At 39.3% G+C, this 20,546-nt stretch overlaps 1 protein-coding gene and 1 long non-coding RNA gene across 2 annotated transcripts in view; both read left to right on the forward strand.

Moving 5' to 3' along the window:
* LOC311615240 overlaps positions 1–20,546 on the forward strand; it is a 974,758-nt gene that overhangs the window by 655,965 nt on the left and 298,247 nt on the right. The gene's annotated exons all lie outside the window — the stretch shown is intronic.
* The window catches only part of GUCY2F (guanylate cyclase 2F, retinal), a gene marked incomplete at both ends in the record, with an annotated part of 108,828 nt that overhangs the window by 82,401 nt on the left and 5,881 nt on the right, over positions 1–20,546 (forward strand). The window contains 13 exon segments of the mRNA XM_084870838.1: positions 1,163–1,199; positions 1,202–1,245; positions 1,249–1,318; positions 6,601–6,723; positions 6,726–6,749; positions 9,382–9,438; positions 9,441–9,472; positions 9,476–9,487; positions 9,491–9,502; positions 9,506–9,517; positions 11,728–11,778; positions 11,782–11,897; positions 17,192–17,370. Coding sequence (XP_084726964.1) covers positions 1,163–1,199; positions 1,202–1,245; positions 1,249–1,318; positions 6,601–6,723; positions 6,726–6,749; positions 9,382–9,438; positions 9,441–9,472; positions 9,476–9,487; positions 9,491–9,502; positions 9,506–9,517; positions 11,728–11,778; positions 11,782–11,897; positions 17,192–17,370 — 769 coding nt within the window.

Raw genomic sequence — 20,546 nt, forward strand, 5'->3', positions numbered from 1 at the left:
AAAACAACCTGTTAGACAGTAATTAAGAAGGGGGCTCAAAGAATTTGGCCCAGAAATGAGCTTACTGCAAACTGATTCCTTTGATGCCTGGCAGCAATTTAAAAGAAAATGATAGAACTCAATCCTTATCATTGAATTTAAAAATCTTAAAAGGACCAGAGCTCTGCAAATGGTATACATTCTTGTTAAATTTATTAAATTAAAAAGGGTGATATGCTGGAGACTAAATCTAGTGGGTCATAATACATGTGAGAAGTCCTCAAAAGGTTGAACGGACTCTTTCAGCAGGGCTAAAAATCTGCATGTTATTACCTGCTGCTGGAACAGCCAAAGGCAATCCCCCTAACCTGATAGTCCTTTATTGTTTACCAGGCCTTACCTTTGATATTGTATATCTGCTTTGCTAAAGGGAAAATGTGGGAATAAAAAGCCAAGGGTCCAGAGATTTGGAGAACCCACTTCACTAGATAGTACAGCCTCCCCTGGCTTTCCCATGCCTCCTAAATTTATAGTTTATGTCTAGTTTATTCATTTACGTGCAGCCCTTCTCCAGATTCCCAAACCCTTGCAGCTGTGAAAAAGACCCTAGCAGATAGGTATTTATTATATTTCCAATTATGCAATATTATAAAGCAAATCTGCAATGAGAATTCTTGTATGTCTTCTTGTACAGATGAGCAAGCATTTCTTTGGAGAGGAAGTAGAATCTGTAAGACTCTCTCTCTCTCTCTCTCTCTCTCTCTCTCTCTCTCTCTCTCTCTCTCTCTTGGCCAATTTTCCCATCTAAATGGATGTACCAGTTTCCATTCCTGCCAATTGTAGATGAGAGTTGAACTAAACCTTTGTGTGTGTGTGGGGGGGGGGGGCGAATCTTCAAATTCTTGATAATTATATATGTGTGAATCCATCCTGTGTTTGAAATGGCAGTAAATTTTCCAATAACACACAACTCTTGAAATGATTCCTTATCAAAGTATACAATTTTAGAATTAAAATGGACCTGGAAACAATTCTTGTTAGAGTTTGATTTGCCAGGATATAAGAAAAAAAAAAGGCTGAATTCTAGATCATAATAGCTCATGCCATTAATCTCAGAAAGCAGCTCTATAAGCAAAAATAGTTAAATAAGTTGCTAGATAAATCCCGTTTGTATCATCTTCAGGGCATGAAGTACTTATACTATAGAGAGTTTGCTTATGGAAGTTGAAATCTGGGAACTATGTGGTCGATGGGCAATTTGTACTATAAGTAACATATTATGACTTTAATGACATCTTGGAAATGCTAACACTCTCCCAACAGAAACCTTCTGCTGAAGGTAAGCAATGTATTTTTCCTTTCTGATGCACATAAGGTAGCTTCAAAGTTCAAATGAGTATATGCACTGAATTAAAGTCTCAGACTGATTCAACCCCTCACTTTGGTTGAAAAAATCAGCCTCATTTCCAAGCCAAAGGAGTTGAATGAATTCTGTAAGCTGTAATCTTAGCAAAGCCTAACCTTCAGAACAAAGCCTGTGCAATAATGTTGAGTTCCTGCTGTGGCAGGATTAGGCTGTATTGTTTGGAGACCCCAGGAGTCCCTGGAGGAAAGTACTGAGTGCTGGGCACACAGTAGGTACTCAATAAATACTTGTCAGATTGAATGGAAGGTAATTTGGTAGCTGGACCCCTACAAAGCACATTCTGAAATGGCATATCATTAGAGCCTACCCTCACTATCTCTGTCAGAGAGATAGAAGGAAGCCCCTAACAAGCTAATGCTCTATGGGTTGTGTGGGATGACTTCAGACAGAACTGTGGCATTCTAGTAAATAAGTAAGTATGGCATTAAGGTCCATTTTGTGTTTTTGTCTTCTGTTAATGCACTAGTGGCAGCACCAAACAATGTCTGTAGGGATCATCATACATCAAATAGAAATCTGTAATGGGGAATGGGAATGAGTGAGTAAGAACTAGGAGGAAATAAACCGATGGAAGAGAGGGAGTAAGAAAGAGAAAAAATAAGAAGGAGAAACAATGAATCAGATAAAATACACATAAGAAACAGGCATTAAAAGTTTTAACCAGTATTGCAAGGGCAAAGAAGAGAGTGACACAGAAAACAGAAAAACACAAGAAAGACAGGAGGAGAGAGATAAAATTACACATTCTCGTATCCTTTAAAGGATTTTTGGCATTATAAGTTTTAAAACTGCTGAGTGTATTACATAGAAAAAATGAAGAATGAAAGATAGAGGGACATTTGCAGATAGAGATGGACAGTCTGGTCACCAGTGATATCATCTTTGTGCTTTACAAAACTTGTGGGATATTAAACTTTAGGGAATCATCTAGTCCAACTCCTATTTAACAGATAAGATAACTGAAGCTCAATATTTTCTCAAATAATGCAGCTACTTAGCAGCATTTCCAGGAATTCAATTTTGGTCTTTGGAAGACTAGCCCTTTCATCCAACTAAATTAAAACATATAATAATTTCCTTTTTCCCCTATCCATCCATGATTTGGAGGATGAAGCTCCTGGTAATCACAATAAAATTCTCTCTCTCTCTCTCTCTCTCTCTCTCTCTCTCTCTCTCTCTCTCTCTCTCTCTCTCTCTCTCTTCTTATTGCACACTTAGTCCTATGGTAATTATTTGGCTGATTCCATTTTAAAAGTTTGGAGTAGTTTTCTGCTTTTAGATCTAACATATTGGGACAGCAGTTGCAGAGTTGCAAGTACTTAGCTTCCTGTCAAAATTAGTTACCCACAAAAGATAAAACACAATACCAAGTTTTCAAAGTTCCATTTAATTCATAGGTTGATAACTTTCAAACTTAAGAAACTCTGGTCTCTGAGTGAGGAAAGGATAGTTGCAGTGTGTGTGTGTGTGTGTGTGTGTGTGTGTGTGTGTGTGTGTGTGTGTACAGTGTCTGTCTTTTTCTCTACCTCTCTCTGTTTCATTTCACTCTCCAAATTGCAATGGCAGTGTAGATGCTCAATTCATTCTTCACACATTGCAGCCAAAAGTTTTCTAAACTGCAAATCTGATCATGTCACAGCTGTGCCAAAATTCACTCAATGGCTTCCCATGGTTTAAGATAAAGTTCATATTCTTTTACATGGCTTATGATCCTTGTGCAGTTTGGGCCTTGCAAACCTCTCTCCATCTCTATGCTCCAGTAGTGCTGAACTCCTTCCAGTTGTGTATTTACACCAGGGCCTCTCTTAGTTACAGATCTTCACACACACTATGCATATTACTTGAGATAGTCTTCCCTTCCCTCTCTTTATACACTTATCTGATTCTGGCTAAATTCTATTCCTTCTTTAGGGCTCAGCATAAATACCACTATTTCAAGAGGATTCCCATGCTTCCTTATGCTGGGCTAAGTTCTCTTAACGATCCTTAGGGCTTTGAACTTTGTTGTAATACTATACATTTTTTGGTATTACATGTTTAATTAGCTATCCTCTTTCCCTATTTAAACTATAAGCTCCGTGAAGGCAAGAAACTATAAGCTCCGTGAAGGCAAGAACTCAACTCAAATTACCTTCCCCTCAGCACCTTTCTCAACCAGACAGGATAAATGTTTGCTGCATCTACAAATGGATGAAGTAACTCGATGCTCCCTGCTGTATATGATAGGGCTAATCAATCTTATAATTGAAAAGCGCTTAGAGATCATCTGGCTCAACTTCCATTTTATAGTTGGGGAAACTGAGGTTCAGAAAGGTGAGCTAATTAGTGACCAACCTGAGATTTTAAACTCACGTGTCTTTATTTCCATATCTATGCTATTTTTGTACTTTACCACACTGACTATTGACAGGTGATTTTATCACCATAGCAAGGCTCAGAGTTAGTATTGCCTCCACTAGATTAAAAACAAAACAAAACAAGCTAAGGCAATTTTTCTAGTTTTCTTGAGAGTTTAAGTATGGCATGTAGTGCTCTTACTTGGCTCTGGAGTAGGGATGGGAAAATGTGGGTGGTTTGTAAGTGTATTCATTACTGTCTACTCTCAATTATATAATTATAGTGCAGATAAAGCCACATTTTAGCCATTAACAACATACATGTAAGTGCTCTCTGAAAATACTATCTGGTAATGATTGTATTTAATAATCCAGCTTTTACCAGAGAGTTTTGTCCCCCTTTTCCTTCTTGTGCTTTTAAATTTGCACAGAGAGAGGATGCCAGGAAGAAGCAGTCACACACCATTTTCTCTGCTCCCAAATATTCCTCCTGCCCTCCCCGTCAAAAGCATATGCCTTAAATCCCACAGACATAAATATATTCTTTGACTGAAGTATCATTTAATCTTTTCAGTTTTATTTATAAATATCAGTCAACTTAGGTATGGAGACATAAGGGCAAAATCACTATAGATAGTGTATCAGAGACTTTCATGGGGGCAAGGGAGAGGGAAAAAAGACTGGGGATGCCTAAAAGAGAAAGAGAAAAGATGTGTATATGATTGAAGTTAAGGCGAGAATTCTCTGTTCTATCATTTTGATCAGGATTGGCTTAAAATAAGAATTTCCAAGGTGAGTTTCTCCTTCCTGGGTTTTATTAACAAACCAAAATAATCCGACCTTTCACTCTCCTTCATGCTTCATATAAGTTTGTTCCCTGGACTCCCTTCCCAATACCCCAAATTTAACAAGATAAAAAGTAAGCCACTACTTTCCACTACACCCTCTTGAACATTACTTCATCTTCTCTATCTGGCCATTAACCAGTTGTTTACTACAACTTTCATCCCTTTTCAGAGCACAAAGAGCTTATCCCCAGCCTCATCACTTCCTTCCCCATTGTAGCCTTCCTATATATCTGGTTTCTGTCCTGCTGCTGCCACTTGCACCCCTATTAAGGCCTCTTTCACACCAACTCTGGCTCTTCCAGTAACAACTTCCCAACTAGTCTCCCTGATTACAGCCTCTCTCATTTTTCAATCCAGCTTGTGCATTTTGCCAGACTCATATTCCTATACATGGTTTTCATCAAATCCCTCTTCAACTTCTGTATCCCTACTGCCTTTTGTATTCATTCCAAATACCTTCATTTGGCTCTCAGGGTCTCTCACCTTCTGACCTCATTCTTCCACATATCCTTCCTCCCCCACTTCATCAACCCCATTTTTCATTTCTCATTATTTCCTAACAGAGCCACTCATTTCAGCCAAACTAATCTGCAATTTGCTCCTTTGTACCTCTTATTCTTTTGCATGGACTGTGCTTTATCTCTACAAAGACTTTACCCTCTCAGCTCTAAGAAACTGCACCTCATCCTTAACAAGTTCATTTAAAATTTAACTTTTCCAGGAAGCCTTTCTGGATTAAGTTGATCATCAGATTATATTTGTTTGCACTTTAAGAAATTGTCAATATTTAACCATTGTGACCTATAGAAAAAGAAATTTTATACAATTCAATGTAAAAGACTCCCACCAACTTTTGACTGTTCTATTTATATTGTTAATGTGTATTTCTTCATATATTGCTTAAGGGGACCCTCTCAAAAAATTTCTGAGTCTCTAACTGCCATAACACTCTGAAAGCAGAAATAATATACTTTTTTACCTTAATGGGACCTAAAATGATGTAGAACACGCTATGGGTGATCAAATTTGGCTTTTAATGGATTCATTTTCTTGTGCTATATAGTAGGCCTCATCACTATCTCTCTTGCATTGCAGTTAGGGGTACACATGTCTGTCTTATCCACTGGTCTGTGCAAGGGCAAATGCAAGGCCTAATTTATCTTTGGCACCTCGCTTATACTTACACTGTGTCTAATACATAGTAGATCCTCAATAAATACTTGCAGAACTGAATTGAAGGATTTGCTATACCTTTTTTGCTCTTAAAGGGACAGAGGAGGCCTGAGGATCCTCTAATCCTTTTAGAGAAGACCTGGAGAAACCAACCTATGAATCCCTGAGCTCCAGCACAGTCAAATTACTAGACACATATAGATTTTAGCAAACAGCAAATCCATGGCAACCAATCTGGAAATGCACTACCTTTTCCCGGAAGCCTGCCAACTGCTACTGGCAGGCTCAAGAGATCAAGAAAGCAAAAGCCAGATAGTTTTCTACTTTGAGCTTCTCTGTCCTTCACTACACATGTGTTGTGTATGGCTGCATGGTCCTGGGGTGGGGAAAGTAGTATGCTTTCTCTGTGCACAATTCCTTAGGTTCATAGATTCAGACCCTGGGAAGGCATTAGCATGCTGGTTTGTCTAATCTATATATATATAAGGCTAATATGTGAAGTGTCCCCTCAGGAGTGAGACCAGGAGACCAGGAGTTCAATCACTTACTATGATATGAGCTAACAACCAGAGGGTGGTTTGGAATGAAGGTAGGCTCTGGCCAGCAGCTGGCAGCCGGCAGCCAGGAAAGGGGGGCCCTGGCTGGCAACCGGAAGGCCCTGATTGGCCCTTATAGTTGGCCAGACCTAGGGATCCTACTCGTGCATGAATTTTGTGCAAAGGGCCTCTAATAATGATATAAAGCAGTCAATGAAATAGCACCCTTGAAGCCCTTGAGGACATTGCACATACTGTCAGTTAATCTACCCTGCATTCATTACACAATACTTTCTTTTCAGAATTATTGTGGGCAGCCCCTGAACTGCTGAGAGCCTCCAAGGAAAGCAGGTTAGGTTCTTTTGCACTAGATGTCTATAGCTTTGCCATCATCATGCATGAAGTGATGGTCTGGGTAACCCCATTTTCATGGTGGACATGCCTGATCAAGGTAAGCAGGAGGTGAGAAAAGCACACCAGGGTTTCACCAGGACCCAGTTTATCAGGCCAATCCACAGGTCAAAGAAACCCCGCTTACTCTGCAGACACCCTTTGAACCACGGTGCAGCCCCAGGTGCGGCAGCTAGGGAGAGACTGTGGAAGGTTGGCTCCAGGGCATGCCCAGTCTGTGTAGCTCAGTCCTACCCTGCCAGCCACCTTCTAATTAATTTCCTTTCAATGTACACAAATCTGTGCACCAAGCCATTAGGGGTAACATAAGTTACTAACATGAAGTGAAGCTGAGTGAAGGGCATATAGGCAATTGTACTATTTTTTACAACTTTTCTGGAAATCTAAACTTATTTCTAAATAAAGGATTTTAAAAAATGCAAACAAAACAAAACAAAAACCCCCAAGTAGTTACCATTTGCCCTACTTAGAGTCCAATATCACTTGTCTACTCAAAGCTCCCCAACTGTTCCCTATCAGTTGTTAAATGAAACACATGTTTCGCACATGACATATAATGCTTTTCACAGTCTGGCCCCTAACCACCTCTCTAGGCTTATCTTCACTCCCCACACTCCACCTAAACCCCAGGACTGGCAGTGCCCTGAAATCCTTGTGGTCTCTCTCACCTCTGTGTATTCACAAAGGTTGTTCATACGACCTGTAATGACTTCAACTTTCCCCCACCTTGCCTCATCCAAATTGTGTCACCTCCTCTTGAAAAGCTTTTCTGAACTCTTCAGAGTGAGTCAGGTGCTCCCCTTGTGTTTAACTGCATGTTTGTCTGCTAGAAAACTTATATTGTTGGTCATTGTTTATTTTCTTAATTGGACTGTGATCTCCTCAAAGGCATGAATCATGCTTGACCTAAATAAAGAAGTGATCCATTCAATTTGATGGTGTTCTGAGAAAGAAACAAAAACTCCCTCTGCTAGAAAGTGGATAGGGCAGTTGTATCTCAAGGGGTTGATTTACATGAACTCTAATTGCATTGAGAGAGTAGGGTGCTGAGATGGAGAAACCATTACTGGTAAAAGCAAACCTGCATTATAAGAGCAGAAGGTGTGATGTCACAAGGAGCTAAGAAGTCAGAGGCAACATCTGAAATTCTTTCATGTGGTAAGGGATATTTATTATGGTTTGAAGCATCGCTGTTGTGTATTACAGCCAATGGGAAGAGCACACAGGTAGGGTAAGTAAGGTTGGGTTCATGATGAGGATGTTAGGGTTGGGTTGTGGACAACAGACTAAGGATAAGAAATGAGATGAAGATACAGGGTTTGGATTTTATTTTGTGAGTTATAAGAAGTCATGAATGGGTTTTAGGCAAGAAAGTGACATGGCCAAATTCATGTTTTAGGAATGGTTTGGAGAAGGATAGACTGGAAGCAGAGACAAATTTGAGACTAGTATAGGTTGCTGGCGGGGGGTAGTAAAGGCTAACCATTTTCTCCTACTTCTAGGGAGTTTTCTCACTTCGCGAAAACATCAGTAGGACTGATATAGACCTCTGGTCACTAATAGCTGTTGTGTCTGAATTAAGAGTTTAAAACTCCCAGTTGAATAGACTGATGAACAAGAACAGACCTGGAGACAAGGAAACATAGATCAGACTGTCAGACCTCAGAGGGAAGGTAGGGAATGGTGGGAATAAGGGGGAGAGATCAACCAAAGGACTTGTGTGCATGCATATGAGCCTAACCAACGGGCATGGACAACAAGGGGGTGGGGGCATGTGTGGAGAGGGGTTTGGGATGAGAATGGGGGGATGAGGACAAATATGTGATACCTTAATCAATAAAGAAATTTAAAAATAAAATATAACTCCCAGTTGAGGTTTGAGACATTTGTAAGAAGGACAATGTTGTAGACTGATATTACCTAGGATCAAATTTGAATTCTGTTCACTTACTATCCATGTGACATTGAGTAAGTTACTCTCTCTGCCTCAGTTTTCCCTTTTGAGAAATGAAGAGTTCCTACTTCATCTGTCTATAATGAGAATAAAGTGATACAATGCATGCAAAGTACTTACTCAGGCCATAATCTGTTAAATGTTCCTCCAAAATGGAGCTCAAGGACAGCCAAGAGGATACCAATGATGTTCTGAACTATATACTGGATTTTTAAATCCCCTTTTTCTAGGGGCCAGTCAGGGCCCATAGCCTGGACCTGAGTTGTATTAGACCTTAAGGGGGTGGGGTGGTAATTGTGTCTTCTATGCGGATTAGAAAATTTAGATAATTTGTGGAGGAGAGAAGGGAGTCAGATAATTGGAGTTATAGTTTTATAATTGGCATCTGATAGGCCTCATCTAAAACCTAGCAGAAGCAGAATGAAGCTGTGCCTAAATGATGCTAGTAGTTTAATTGATTAACTTTTTTACCCCATCCTCAATTAACCATTTGTTTGCCTTCAATTGATGTAACATTTGCTCAGATACAATTTATATTCATGTCACCAAAGCAGAAAGCAAGGAGATGGTCTTTCTGTGATTTCTGCTAACAACTTTTTTTTTTTTTTTTTTTTTTTTTTTTTTTTTTTGCTGAAACTCACTTATTTTCGCTAAGTCTTGGTGCTTTTCCCATGATTTGTACACCTTTCTCTTACTGCTTCTGGGTAAAAAATCATAGACATACTTAAGAAGCCTCTTCCTGTGTACAGTCCAGTAGCTCCTCCTGAGCATGCCCCTCAGAATGTCCCCAGCTGATGAAGTGCTGGGCTTAGTCTTCAGAACAATGACCAACTTTTGATTAAATATTTCATCAGGTAAGGACTCTGTGAATCTTAGCACTACCCAGCAGCCATTTTGAACCCAGCCTATCCCACATTAACTCCCTAGATTCTTGTCATATCTTGGAAGGAAACTCTAAAGAGAAAAAGACACTTCTTTAGGCAAAGAAGCATGGAGGTGGCTACTTGGAGGCCTTTCAACTGGAGCATTCCAGCACATCTTCAAAGAACACAAGCATTGGTTTTTATGCTCTTCTGTATGTGAACCTCTGTTCCAGACAATCAACAATCTGACCTAACAAACTTTTCAGTGGTGGAATTGAACCATCAAGCTTTGTGAGGCACTAGCATTGAGACTGTTTCAAGATGAGTATGATGGGATAGGGATCTTCATACAGTCATGATTGCATTGAAGATCACAGATAATTATGATGACTATACTATTTAAGCAATGTGGGCTGTTTTGGAGGTTCAGGGAAAATATAGGTATTTGAAAGAGTGTTTAAAGTGGAAGAAAGTGCAAATGTGGGGTACAAAAGCAGGAGATTCCTTAGATTTCTAGGGAATGATTTGGGCAAGAGTACCTGTAAAGTGATAAACTCCTTAAAATATGAAATTTCTAAAAAGGCTGATTCTTTCTTTAGAGAGTGGAACTAAAAGGGGGAAATGAGAAAAGGACAGAGAAAGTCCTTTTAAGGGATCTTATGGTTCTTATGCTGGAGCCAGCAGTTTAGCACTTTGTTGAAACTACAGGATACTGAAACTCAGGGTGCCCTCTATGAGTGCTGTGTTAGCTTTGGTGAAGAGGCTTTTGAGCCTGGTTGGAGTACAGCACTGAGATGCTTTCTGAGAGGCAGGTATATAAAGCAGAAAAAAGAGAAAGATTTGGATTGAAAGCCTGACAGGCCCTGCATATGAACTCATCCATGTCCCCAGTTAACAATGCCTCCATTAGCCTATCTGGCTTTCTTGAAGACACTCAAACAGGTGTTTAATATTATATAAAAGACAAAAAAATCATGAATGTCATATTACTAAAAATTTCTCATAAATCAAGAGTAAAAGCATTTGCCCTTGTGTTGATGCTATTTCAGAAGACAGCAGAGAAGTCGGTGATAGAAGGAGTTGTATATCATGGGACCTTCAAAGAAGACGTTGCTGGAACTGCCCTCACTGAAATGCTTCAGAGGAAGTTTAGATTGACTGAAAGACAAAGGTAGTCTCCCAACTCCCTATAGCTAATAAAACTTAAATAGAGAAAAGACTGTGAGGCTTCCTGGAATAGAAAATAGGGGGAGACCAAAACATCTGATCTGGCTACTGAGATGATCAGCAGGACTTTGGTGAACTGTAGATGTGGACCAGGCTCAGAAGAAAACTACTAGTGTTGGCCTTGGCATACTGAGTATCAGATGTGTGGCCCAGCCATATAGGAGAGTTCATTGGGACAGATTCCTAGATGTCTGCCCAGCAAAACTTTTTGTTGTGAACACAGCCTTCTGCATGCTAAATACCACAACAAGGAGGGACTACTTCATCATTATTCCAATGCTATGCCAGGCTCCCTATTTCTGTAGATGGGAAGAGTCCTAGGAAGGTGTATTGAAAATCTATAGTATACAGTCACTTTTAAAGAATCAGGGCATAGAATGGGACAAGACCAATTGAATTTATACATTGCCCTAACATGAAGGGCAGGTGATAAGGAACACCATTCTTCCTGGATTCCGTGGGAAGAAAGAGGGTTTATCTTACCATGTAGATCTTGGGTCATATTTAAGAGGCCAAGTAATCCTCCACTGCCCAAGAATTGGCAATACAGCAGCACTTGGGTTGAGGATAATTTAGTAGATTGATGATCTAGAAGGGTAAAACAACACTCCCTGCTCTATTTCCCTTTATATCACTCACAACTGGACTGGGCTCAAAGGCAGATCCTGTTGCTTTAGAAGTAGCTACTATTCATCTGTTTGTATCTCAGAACTGAAGGGTCCTGCCCACATCACCTTTGCTCAGTCTTGAAAGAAACAGAATGTTAGGGAAACAACTACTCAAAGAAAATGATCGCTGTGAATGGACCAGGGTGAATATGATGGTGGGTGGTGACTTTTGCTACTTTTACCTGGGTTAACCTCCCCTCACCTGGCATTTTAAAGGAAGGGGCTTTTGATAAAGGGTCCTGTTCCATTATCACTGAGTTTGGGAAGTAAGAATTCCCTGACTCCTTTCTGTTTTACTTCATCCACTTTAAAACTTTCAATAAGAGTAAAAAGACCAATATCATTGATTCTATACTTTGAATGTTGGGACAATATTCCAGCAACTTGGAAGATCTGATCAAGGAATGGACTGAAGAGCTGGAAATTGAAAAAAAGAAAACAGAAAAACTTCTAACACAGATGCTACTATCATATGTGTGAACCCCTAAAGAGTGTGAATCCTTGTAACTATGTATTCTATTAAACATAGAAAAAATACACTAATCAACTAACCTCTCTCTCTCTTTCTCTCTCTCTCTCTCTCTCTCTCTCTCTCTCTCTCTCTCTCTCTCTCTCTCTCGGCACCTTCTCTAATCCCAGTAGATTTGAGTCTCACCTTCAAATCAAAGAATAATTGGATAGCTTTTAAACTTTAATTTTTTGCACTAAAATATGACTGCTGTAGGTTCATTACATATTACACAATTCTATCATGAGATGAACTACCAATAAAAAATTTAGTTAACACTTTAGGAATAGTTTTTTGTTCAGTACAATTAATTTTTCTAGAATATTCATTTATTTCAATTAGCCAATTTAAATTAGTCTGAAAACTTGACTACTATTTAGTGTCAAACTTAATACTCTAATAACAATCTTATTTTACCCTGTAAATATTAGTGGAAAGGATTATTTGCCTTCTTGAGTAGGCCCTGAACATTCCTGGTACTAGGCTGGGTTTAGATATAAAAAAAAAACCCACATCCCAACACCATGGGTATGAGACAACTCAAACAGGTCTTGTTTCAATGAGAGGGCAGCTGCTGTCAGCCAAGTCTCTGTCTGTTATCTGGATCCCAATTTGAGCTTGGAATGGGAAATGAAGCAGCCATGGAAGCAGGAGACCTCCCTCAGAAGGGGTGAAGGTCCAGACCCCTGCATTGTTGGGAGGGCGACGGTCTGTGCCCCACCTCTGTTGACCCCCATGTTCTCTCCTGATGGCCCCTCTGTGACTGTGCCTGTCTTAGGTTGTTCCTTCCCTGAGGAATCTTACCCATCTCTGGCTAACCAGCCATCCTCTGGGGCCAAGCAGGGTGATGTGAGGTTCAGTTCTGTCTCCTTGGTATCCTATGGCTCCATGGTCTCACACCCAGCACCTGCCTTGGGATCCCCTCACCTGCTGGCAAGGCCCCGGCACTGATCACATATCTTGGGAATCCAGGTTTCCTCTCGAGAGAGGGCCCAGCTTACTCCACTGGGCTAGAAATAGATCCATGGTACTAGCCACCACTAGGCTTCAACCTCAGCACAAACAGATAGCTAAGGCAACAGCTATGGGCAATTGGATTGTGAGAAGAGGGTACCTCTTGGCCAAACAGGGCAAATATAGAATGATCAGGTGCCTTTCCAGGGGACCCTCTACACAGTGGAAGGGATTAAATCCTTTCATATCCTTTTTAAATTGCTTCCAGACATTCAAAGAATTAGTTTGTAAGTTTGGGATAATTGTACATTATACTGTTGTAATTCTAAAATATTAAGAGTACTGTTACCTTTGTATCCAAGCACCAACAAGATGATTTTTTATTGATTCCCAAGGGTGAAAATTAAAATTTAAAAGATATCAAGGCTACATTATAAAATTTCCAAAAGTCTCCTAATATTTAAATAAAGGGAGGGATAGTAGAAGAATATCATGTAAGGAAAAATATCCTGTAAGTAAATTACATCTAGAAAATTTTTACTTTAGAAAATTAGTTTTCACTTGTAATGCTAACAGCAAAACACCCATGAAAAACACACATGGTGTCAAAACAAGCCAAAGGAAAATCATTTGGGCAAAAAATGAAAAAGGATCCCAAGTCAAATCTATAGAAAATATTCCTTTATTAACTTTTGTTTGAGAATAAGTTTGTATATTTTCAGAAAACAACTCCAACACCATATGGATTCCTGCAACAGAGAGAAATTGACAGGACTGCTCCAGCCATGAAGACAGAAGAGAAACAGTCCAGAGATGGAAGATGCTGAGAACACCTTGCCATACTAGCAGTCATCAGCTGTGCATCACTGCAGGTTGCCCAGGACCAAACCAGAGAGGATCGGATCTGCATCACCACCATTTGTCCACCATCCAGAACTGAAACATCATTGCTGACATGTATACATAAGGAACTGTTTGACATTGAAATTGGGACTCAAAAGAACTGTTGGCCCAGAAAGAAACTCACCAAAGACTGATTCATTTGCCTTCCAGCATAACCATTATTGCTTGTCTCATTTTAAGTTCTTATAAATGTATTTCTTGTATCACATGATCTCACTCATCTAGGGGAAATAATGAACAACATAAACTGATGAGCAAAAACATACCCAGAGACAGGGAAGCATCGATCAGATTGTCAAACCTCAGAGAGAAGGTAGAGGAGGGTGGTGAAAAAGGGGGGAAAATCAACCAAAAGTCTTGTATACATGCATATAAGCCTAACAAGTGGTCACAGACAACAGGGGAGTGGGAGCATATCTGGGGAGGGGTTTGAGATGGGAATGGGGGGATGAGGACAAATATGTGATACCTTAATCAATAAAGAAATTAAAAACAAAACAAAACAAATATACAATGTTAACCAGATAGTATGCTAGCTTCTGGTGGTACAAAAAATTGATACATTCCCTGTCCTCCATCCCATATAATAAAAGGTTAATATGCAAAATAAAACAACCCCCCCCCCCAAAAAAAAAAAAAAAAAAAAAAAAACCAACCAAAGAATAATTGGAAATCAAGGGAGCAGAGCACACTTGCTAATTTTCTACTACCTGTACCTGCTGGTCATTTAAGTTTTGGTACCTTGGTTTTTCTGTCATTTCATGACTTTGCCTGTAGTTGATCAAATAAAAGGAAGTTCTTTGAACATCTAGAAGAAAGTAGTAGAATTGTATTTCTAGGATTTCCATTCCTTAGTTGAAAGTTTTATCTATTCACTACAATTTCCAAAATTTACCAGGCACCTCATTCTGTTGTAACAGGATCTTCTAGGAGATAATTGGGTAAACTAGTCTCTTGCAAGGGAAACTACCTCAGAACATTCGCTAAGGGCATAGAGTGCTGAGGAAGAAAGAGAGCTGAAAAAAATTCACAAAGGAACAGACTAGGTTTGTCTGGTAAGTGCTGTATTCCAGCGTCTAGCTCAATACTTGGCACATTGTAAGCACTTGATATATATTTGTAGAATAAATGAAAGAATTAATGTTTTTATCCAGGTGATATTTTTTTCCTCATCATTTACTTGACAGTGATTTTTAGATAAATTATATTCTAGCAGGTCTGTGTATGACATAATCGGAGGCATCTTTCCTCTGAGGAATAACTGTGTCTGCTTTTCATATAAGTTGCTGAATCCCTCAAAAAGGGCGGAACAGGAACAAGACAGGGATGCCCACTCTCGCCACTCCTGTTTGACATAGTACTGGAAATACTAGCCATTGCAATTAGACAAGAGGAGGAAATAAAAGGCATCCAAATTGGAAAAGAAGTAAAGTTATCCTTATTTGCAGATGACATGATATTGTACATAAAATACCCAAAAGACTCCATTAAAAAACTAATTGACTTAATAAATGAATTTGGCAATGTAGCATGATACAAAATTAACGCCAAGAAATCCATGGCATTTCTATACACCAACAGTGAAACTACAGAAACAGAGACTAAAAAAGCAATCCCATTTACCATCACACCAAAAAAATTAAGATACCTAGGAATAAATTTAACTAAGGAAGTAAAGGACCTATATGCGGAAAACTACACGACACTGAAAAAAGAGATAGAGGAAGATGTAAAGAGATGGAAGAACATACGCTGTTCATGGATTGGTAGAATCAACATCATCAAAATGTCCATACTTCCTAAAGCAATCTATAGGTTCAATGCACTCCCCATTAAAATACCAAAGGCATATTTCACTGACCTAGAAAGAACTCTCCAAAAGTGCATTTGGAACAATAAAAGACCCCAAATAGCCACAGCAATCCTGAGAAAGAAGAGTAAAGTAGGAGGGATCTCAATACCAGACTTCAAACTGTATTACAAAGCCACTGTTCTCAAAACAGCCTGGTACTGGCACAAGAACAGACATATAGATCAATGGAATAGACTCAAGAACCCAGATATCAACCCAAATCACTATGCTCAATTAATATTTGACAAAGGAGGCATGAATATACAATGGAGTCAAGACAGTTTCTTCAATAAATGGTGTTGGGAAAATTGGACAGACACATGCAAAAGAATGAAACTAGATCACCAACTTATACCATACACAAAAATAAACTCAAAATGGATACAGGACTTAAACATCAGACGGGAAACCATAAAAATACTCGACGCATCCACAGGCAGCAAAATCTCAGACGTATGCCAAAAGAACTTCTTCACTGATACTGCCCCTAGGGCAATGGAAGCTAAAGAGAAAATAAACAAATGGGACTACATAAAAATAAAAAGCTTTTTTACAGCAAAAGAAACCATCAACAAAACAACAAGAAAGCCCACGGTGTGGGAGAACATATTTGCAAATAATACCACTGATAAAGGTTTAATCTCCAACACCTACAGACAGCTTATACAACTAAATAAAAGGAAGATGAATGATCCCATTAAGAAATGGGCAATGGACCTAAATAGAATATTTTCAAAAGAAGACAGAAGGAAGGCCAAAAGGCACATGAAAACATGCTCAAAGTCACTAATTATCCGAGAGATGCAAATCTAAACAACAATGCGGTACCATCTCACACCTGTCAGAATGGCCAACATCAACAAATCAACAAACGACAAGTGTTGGCGAGGTTGTGGAGAAAAAAGAACCCTCGTGCACTGCTGGTGGGAATGCAGACTGGTGCAACCACTGTGGAGAACAGTGTGGAGTTTCCTCAAAAAACTGAAAATGGAACTCCCATTTGACCCAGTAATCCCACTCCTAGGAATATATCCCAAGAAACTAGAAACATCAATCAGAAAGGATATTTGCACCCCTATGTTCATAGCAGCACAATCTACAATAGCCAGAATTTGGAAACAGCCTAGGTGCCCGTCAGCAGATGATTGGATCCAAAAACAATGGTACATCTATACAATGGAATACTATGCTGCCATAAAAAAGAAGGAATTCTCATCATTTACAGCAACCTGGATGGAATTGGAGAACATCATGCTGAGTGAAATAAGCCAATCAGTGAAAGAGAAACACCACATGACCACACTCATTTATGGATAATAATGAATATTATAAACTGATGAACCAAAAGATAGATATAGAGACAATAAAGCAACAAGCAGACTGTCAAATTACAGCAGGGAGTGGAGGGAGATCTGGGGGAGATAATAGATCAACCGAAGGACTTGTATACATGCATATAAGTACAACCAATGGACATAAAACTCTGGGGAGGGAGGGTATATATGGGAAGGAGGAAGGAGGGCAAAAAAAATCAAAATATATTAAAAAAAAAGAAAAAAGAAAAAAAAAAAGGGCTGCACGGGTTTTGACTTGATCACTTTGTACTTCAGTGACATTGTGTGCTTCACCACCATCTCAGCCATGAATGATCCCATTGAAGTGGTGGATCTTCTCAATGACCTGTACATACTTTTTGATGCCATCATTGGCAGTCATGATGTCTACAAAATAAGTTAATTAGCACAGAAATACAGAGTGGCCAGATTATTATGACCATCCCATCAGTACTTCATTGGATCACATTTTGCCTTCAATACTGTGGCGATTCTTCTTGGCATTGACTCCAGGAGATGTTGAAAGGTGATGTGATAAATCTGACACCATGCCTGATGAATAGCATTGTCCAGTTCTTTGAGATTTGATGGTTGTAGAACCAACTGCCTGATGTCTCTTTTAACTTTGTCCCACAAATGCTCAATTGGATTGAGATCTGGTGATTGTGGGGGCCACCTAAGCAAGGTAGTCTCCCTCATGTTCTTGAAACCACTCCTGCACAGTACGAGCACCGTGGCATGGTGCAGTGTCTTGTTGGAAGAAGCCATCTCCATTGGGAAACGTCATCAACATGATAGGATGAACTTGATCAACAATGATACTTAGGTATGTTGTGCTATTCATACGTTGTTCCACACAAATTAAGGGACCAAATCGTACCAGGAAAACATGCCCCAAACCATAACACTGCCTCCACCAGCTTAAAGGGTTGTATTCATGCATGTGGGGTTCATGCTTTCATGCTGTTTACACGAAATTCTCACTCTGCCATCTGCATGATGTAACCGGAAACGTGATTCATTGGGCCACATGACTTTTTTCCAATGCTCGACTGTCCAATCCTTGTGTTCCTATGTGAATTGGAGATGTTTTATCTTGGTAACTGCAGACAGCAAAGGTGTTTAAACAGGTCTTCGACTTCCATATCCCATACGATGTACTGTATGGCTAATTTGCCTACAAACATCAGATAGTCATAATAATCTGGCCACTCAGTATATATTCCAGAGAGAAATTTTTATATGAGGCTCATCTATGTATACTTCAAAATAAAAGATGCTATTTTATTATTTGTTATTTAGGAATTAAAATTTAAATAGTAAGTTAAAAATTTTGCATGGGTATCTCATTGAAAATGAAAGCCTGACATGATTGCTGGTCACATTTCTTTTGAGCTGTTTCCTAGAATTGGGACTAAGAAGAGATTAGGTCCAAAAATGTTATTGCACTTCAGTGGCTGACTCCCTAAAGTGTAGGCAGTATAATGCTAGGCACTGAAGGGGATATAGAAGTATTGGTGTTTTGCTTGTAGTTGATAACTGCTACAGAGTTCATCTTGGTAAAGTTTATGTAGAAATACATGCTGATAAAAGTTGGTTTCCCATTTAGGTATTTTTTTATATATACAGAAGAGAATTCTAGAATTACTCATGTTGAAGAGCTATTAAATCTGAGGCTCTTAGGGGGTGCTGCAGGATAACCAAAATCTCACCTATTGGTCTAAGGTCTGGGAAGTGGTTAATTGTGAAGTGCAATTTCCTGCTTCCACCTTTCTCTACCCTTCCAGCCTTTTAATTTCTACTTTTCCTATCAAAGTTTGCAGAAGATGAATAAAAAATAGATGACTTCATAAACTCACTTAGATGTGATGCTTCCTTACACTTGATTTTATTTGTTATCTTGTCTCTAGGAAGAAACTTGCCAAAATTTTCATAGCTGTGCATAGATGTTTCCAGGTAGTCTGCAACATGGATGCTTATCTTATTGGGTGTAGAAAGATGTCACAGGCATTCCAAACTTTAGACACCTCCTCTGCTCCAGGAACCAAGGCATTGCTGGAGAATGAGTAACTCCATTCATTGTTTCCTTCACAGAAGTCTGAAATGTTCCAATTCTTAAATCACACACGGGGTAGTGTGTTTATCTCAGATTAGACAGGGCCCTTTTAGGTAAGGTAGAGAGCCTCAGGGCTAGGCAAAGTCATTTAAATAGGACTCACAAATAGACATCATACCTGCCAATCAGCAAGAGCTGCAAATTAGTCAAGAAGCACACATAGAGACTATGAAGGAGAAAAATATCCATGGAATCAGACTACTCATCTCAACTTGTTGAACTCAAGCAGCCTGAAGATAAAAACAAATCACCAAAAGCTAATTCAGTTGAAACTAAAATAAACGGTGATTCAGCATGAGCAGTAAGACAGTCACTGGTTTAATCAATACAGCTGATATTGTTCAGACAATTGTTGATGATCTTAGGGATGAGGCTGTTAGATATTTTGGTACTTTATGGTTATAGTAGGGAGTTAGTTGGCTGTTTCCAGGACAGAGCAGGGCTATGTGAATCCAAAATTGGAATCTGATTTTTTAGTCCAGTTTATTAAAAATAAATAGCACAAAGGAAAAATATTGAACCAGCAGTGATTCATCAAACCTGTTTGTGCTTTCTTCCCCATGCCCCGTAAAGTTAGAATCGCTTCCTCTAGCACTTTATAATCTGAAATGGAAATGAGAAGGCTACTGCAGAATTACGAAGTGCATGATTTGTTTTCAATTTCAATTCTCCTGCCATTACCTCCTCTCGACCAGACCCTTTTCTATACCTCCTCTTCCCTTTCTCTGTCCTTTTGCTGATTTATGCAATCTACAGTTTCCCCCTGCAGTCCCACACCAAGGCTAGGCAGTGCCTATGCTCCTTGCCCTTCTAATCTTTGATCCATATCCAACTCCTGTGTGAATGACTCAAATCTTAATGACCAGCCAGTGAATTTTCCCCTCCCATATAGCATTTGGACAGTACCCATTGCCTCCCTCTGTGTAGACAGGCATGCTTATTTGAGGGCAGGGAACCTTTTCTCAAAGTCCACCAGGTAAGGGAGGTCCTGATTGGAAGCATGCTGAGGTACAAAGACTCATTAGTGCAAAGATCATTGTTATTGGCTATATAGAAAATCATGATGAGAGGCCTATTGCTGATTACTACTGATTATTTCTCTAAGGCTTGTTTCAAGACTTATCAGTTTGGTAATGATGCCAATTATGATGAGGAGGAGATATTTTGCATTTATTATACACCAGGCAGATTTTAAGTGCTTTGATATGTATTAAGATTTTAGTTCTTAGAAACCTTTATGAGGTAGATACTGTCATAATCCCTATTTTACAGATAAGGATACTGAAGCACAGAGAGGTTAAGTGACTTGCCCAAGGCTATACAGTTTATAAATGATAGATCTTGGATTCTAACCAAGATAGCGTGGTCTTATCTGAGACTGTCTGTAGGTATCTATGGGGAATCACCCTAGGAAAAGGTGCAACTGGTACTCCTCCATCAAACATTTCACTAAATGAT

Source organism: Pipistrellus hanaki (genome assembly GCF_964339955.1).
Source record: "Pipistrellus hanaki genome assembly, chromosome: X".
Lineage (NCBI taxonomy): Eukaryota > Metazoa > Chordata > Mammalia > Chiroptera > Vespertilionidae > Pipistrellus > Pipistrellus hanaki.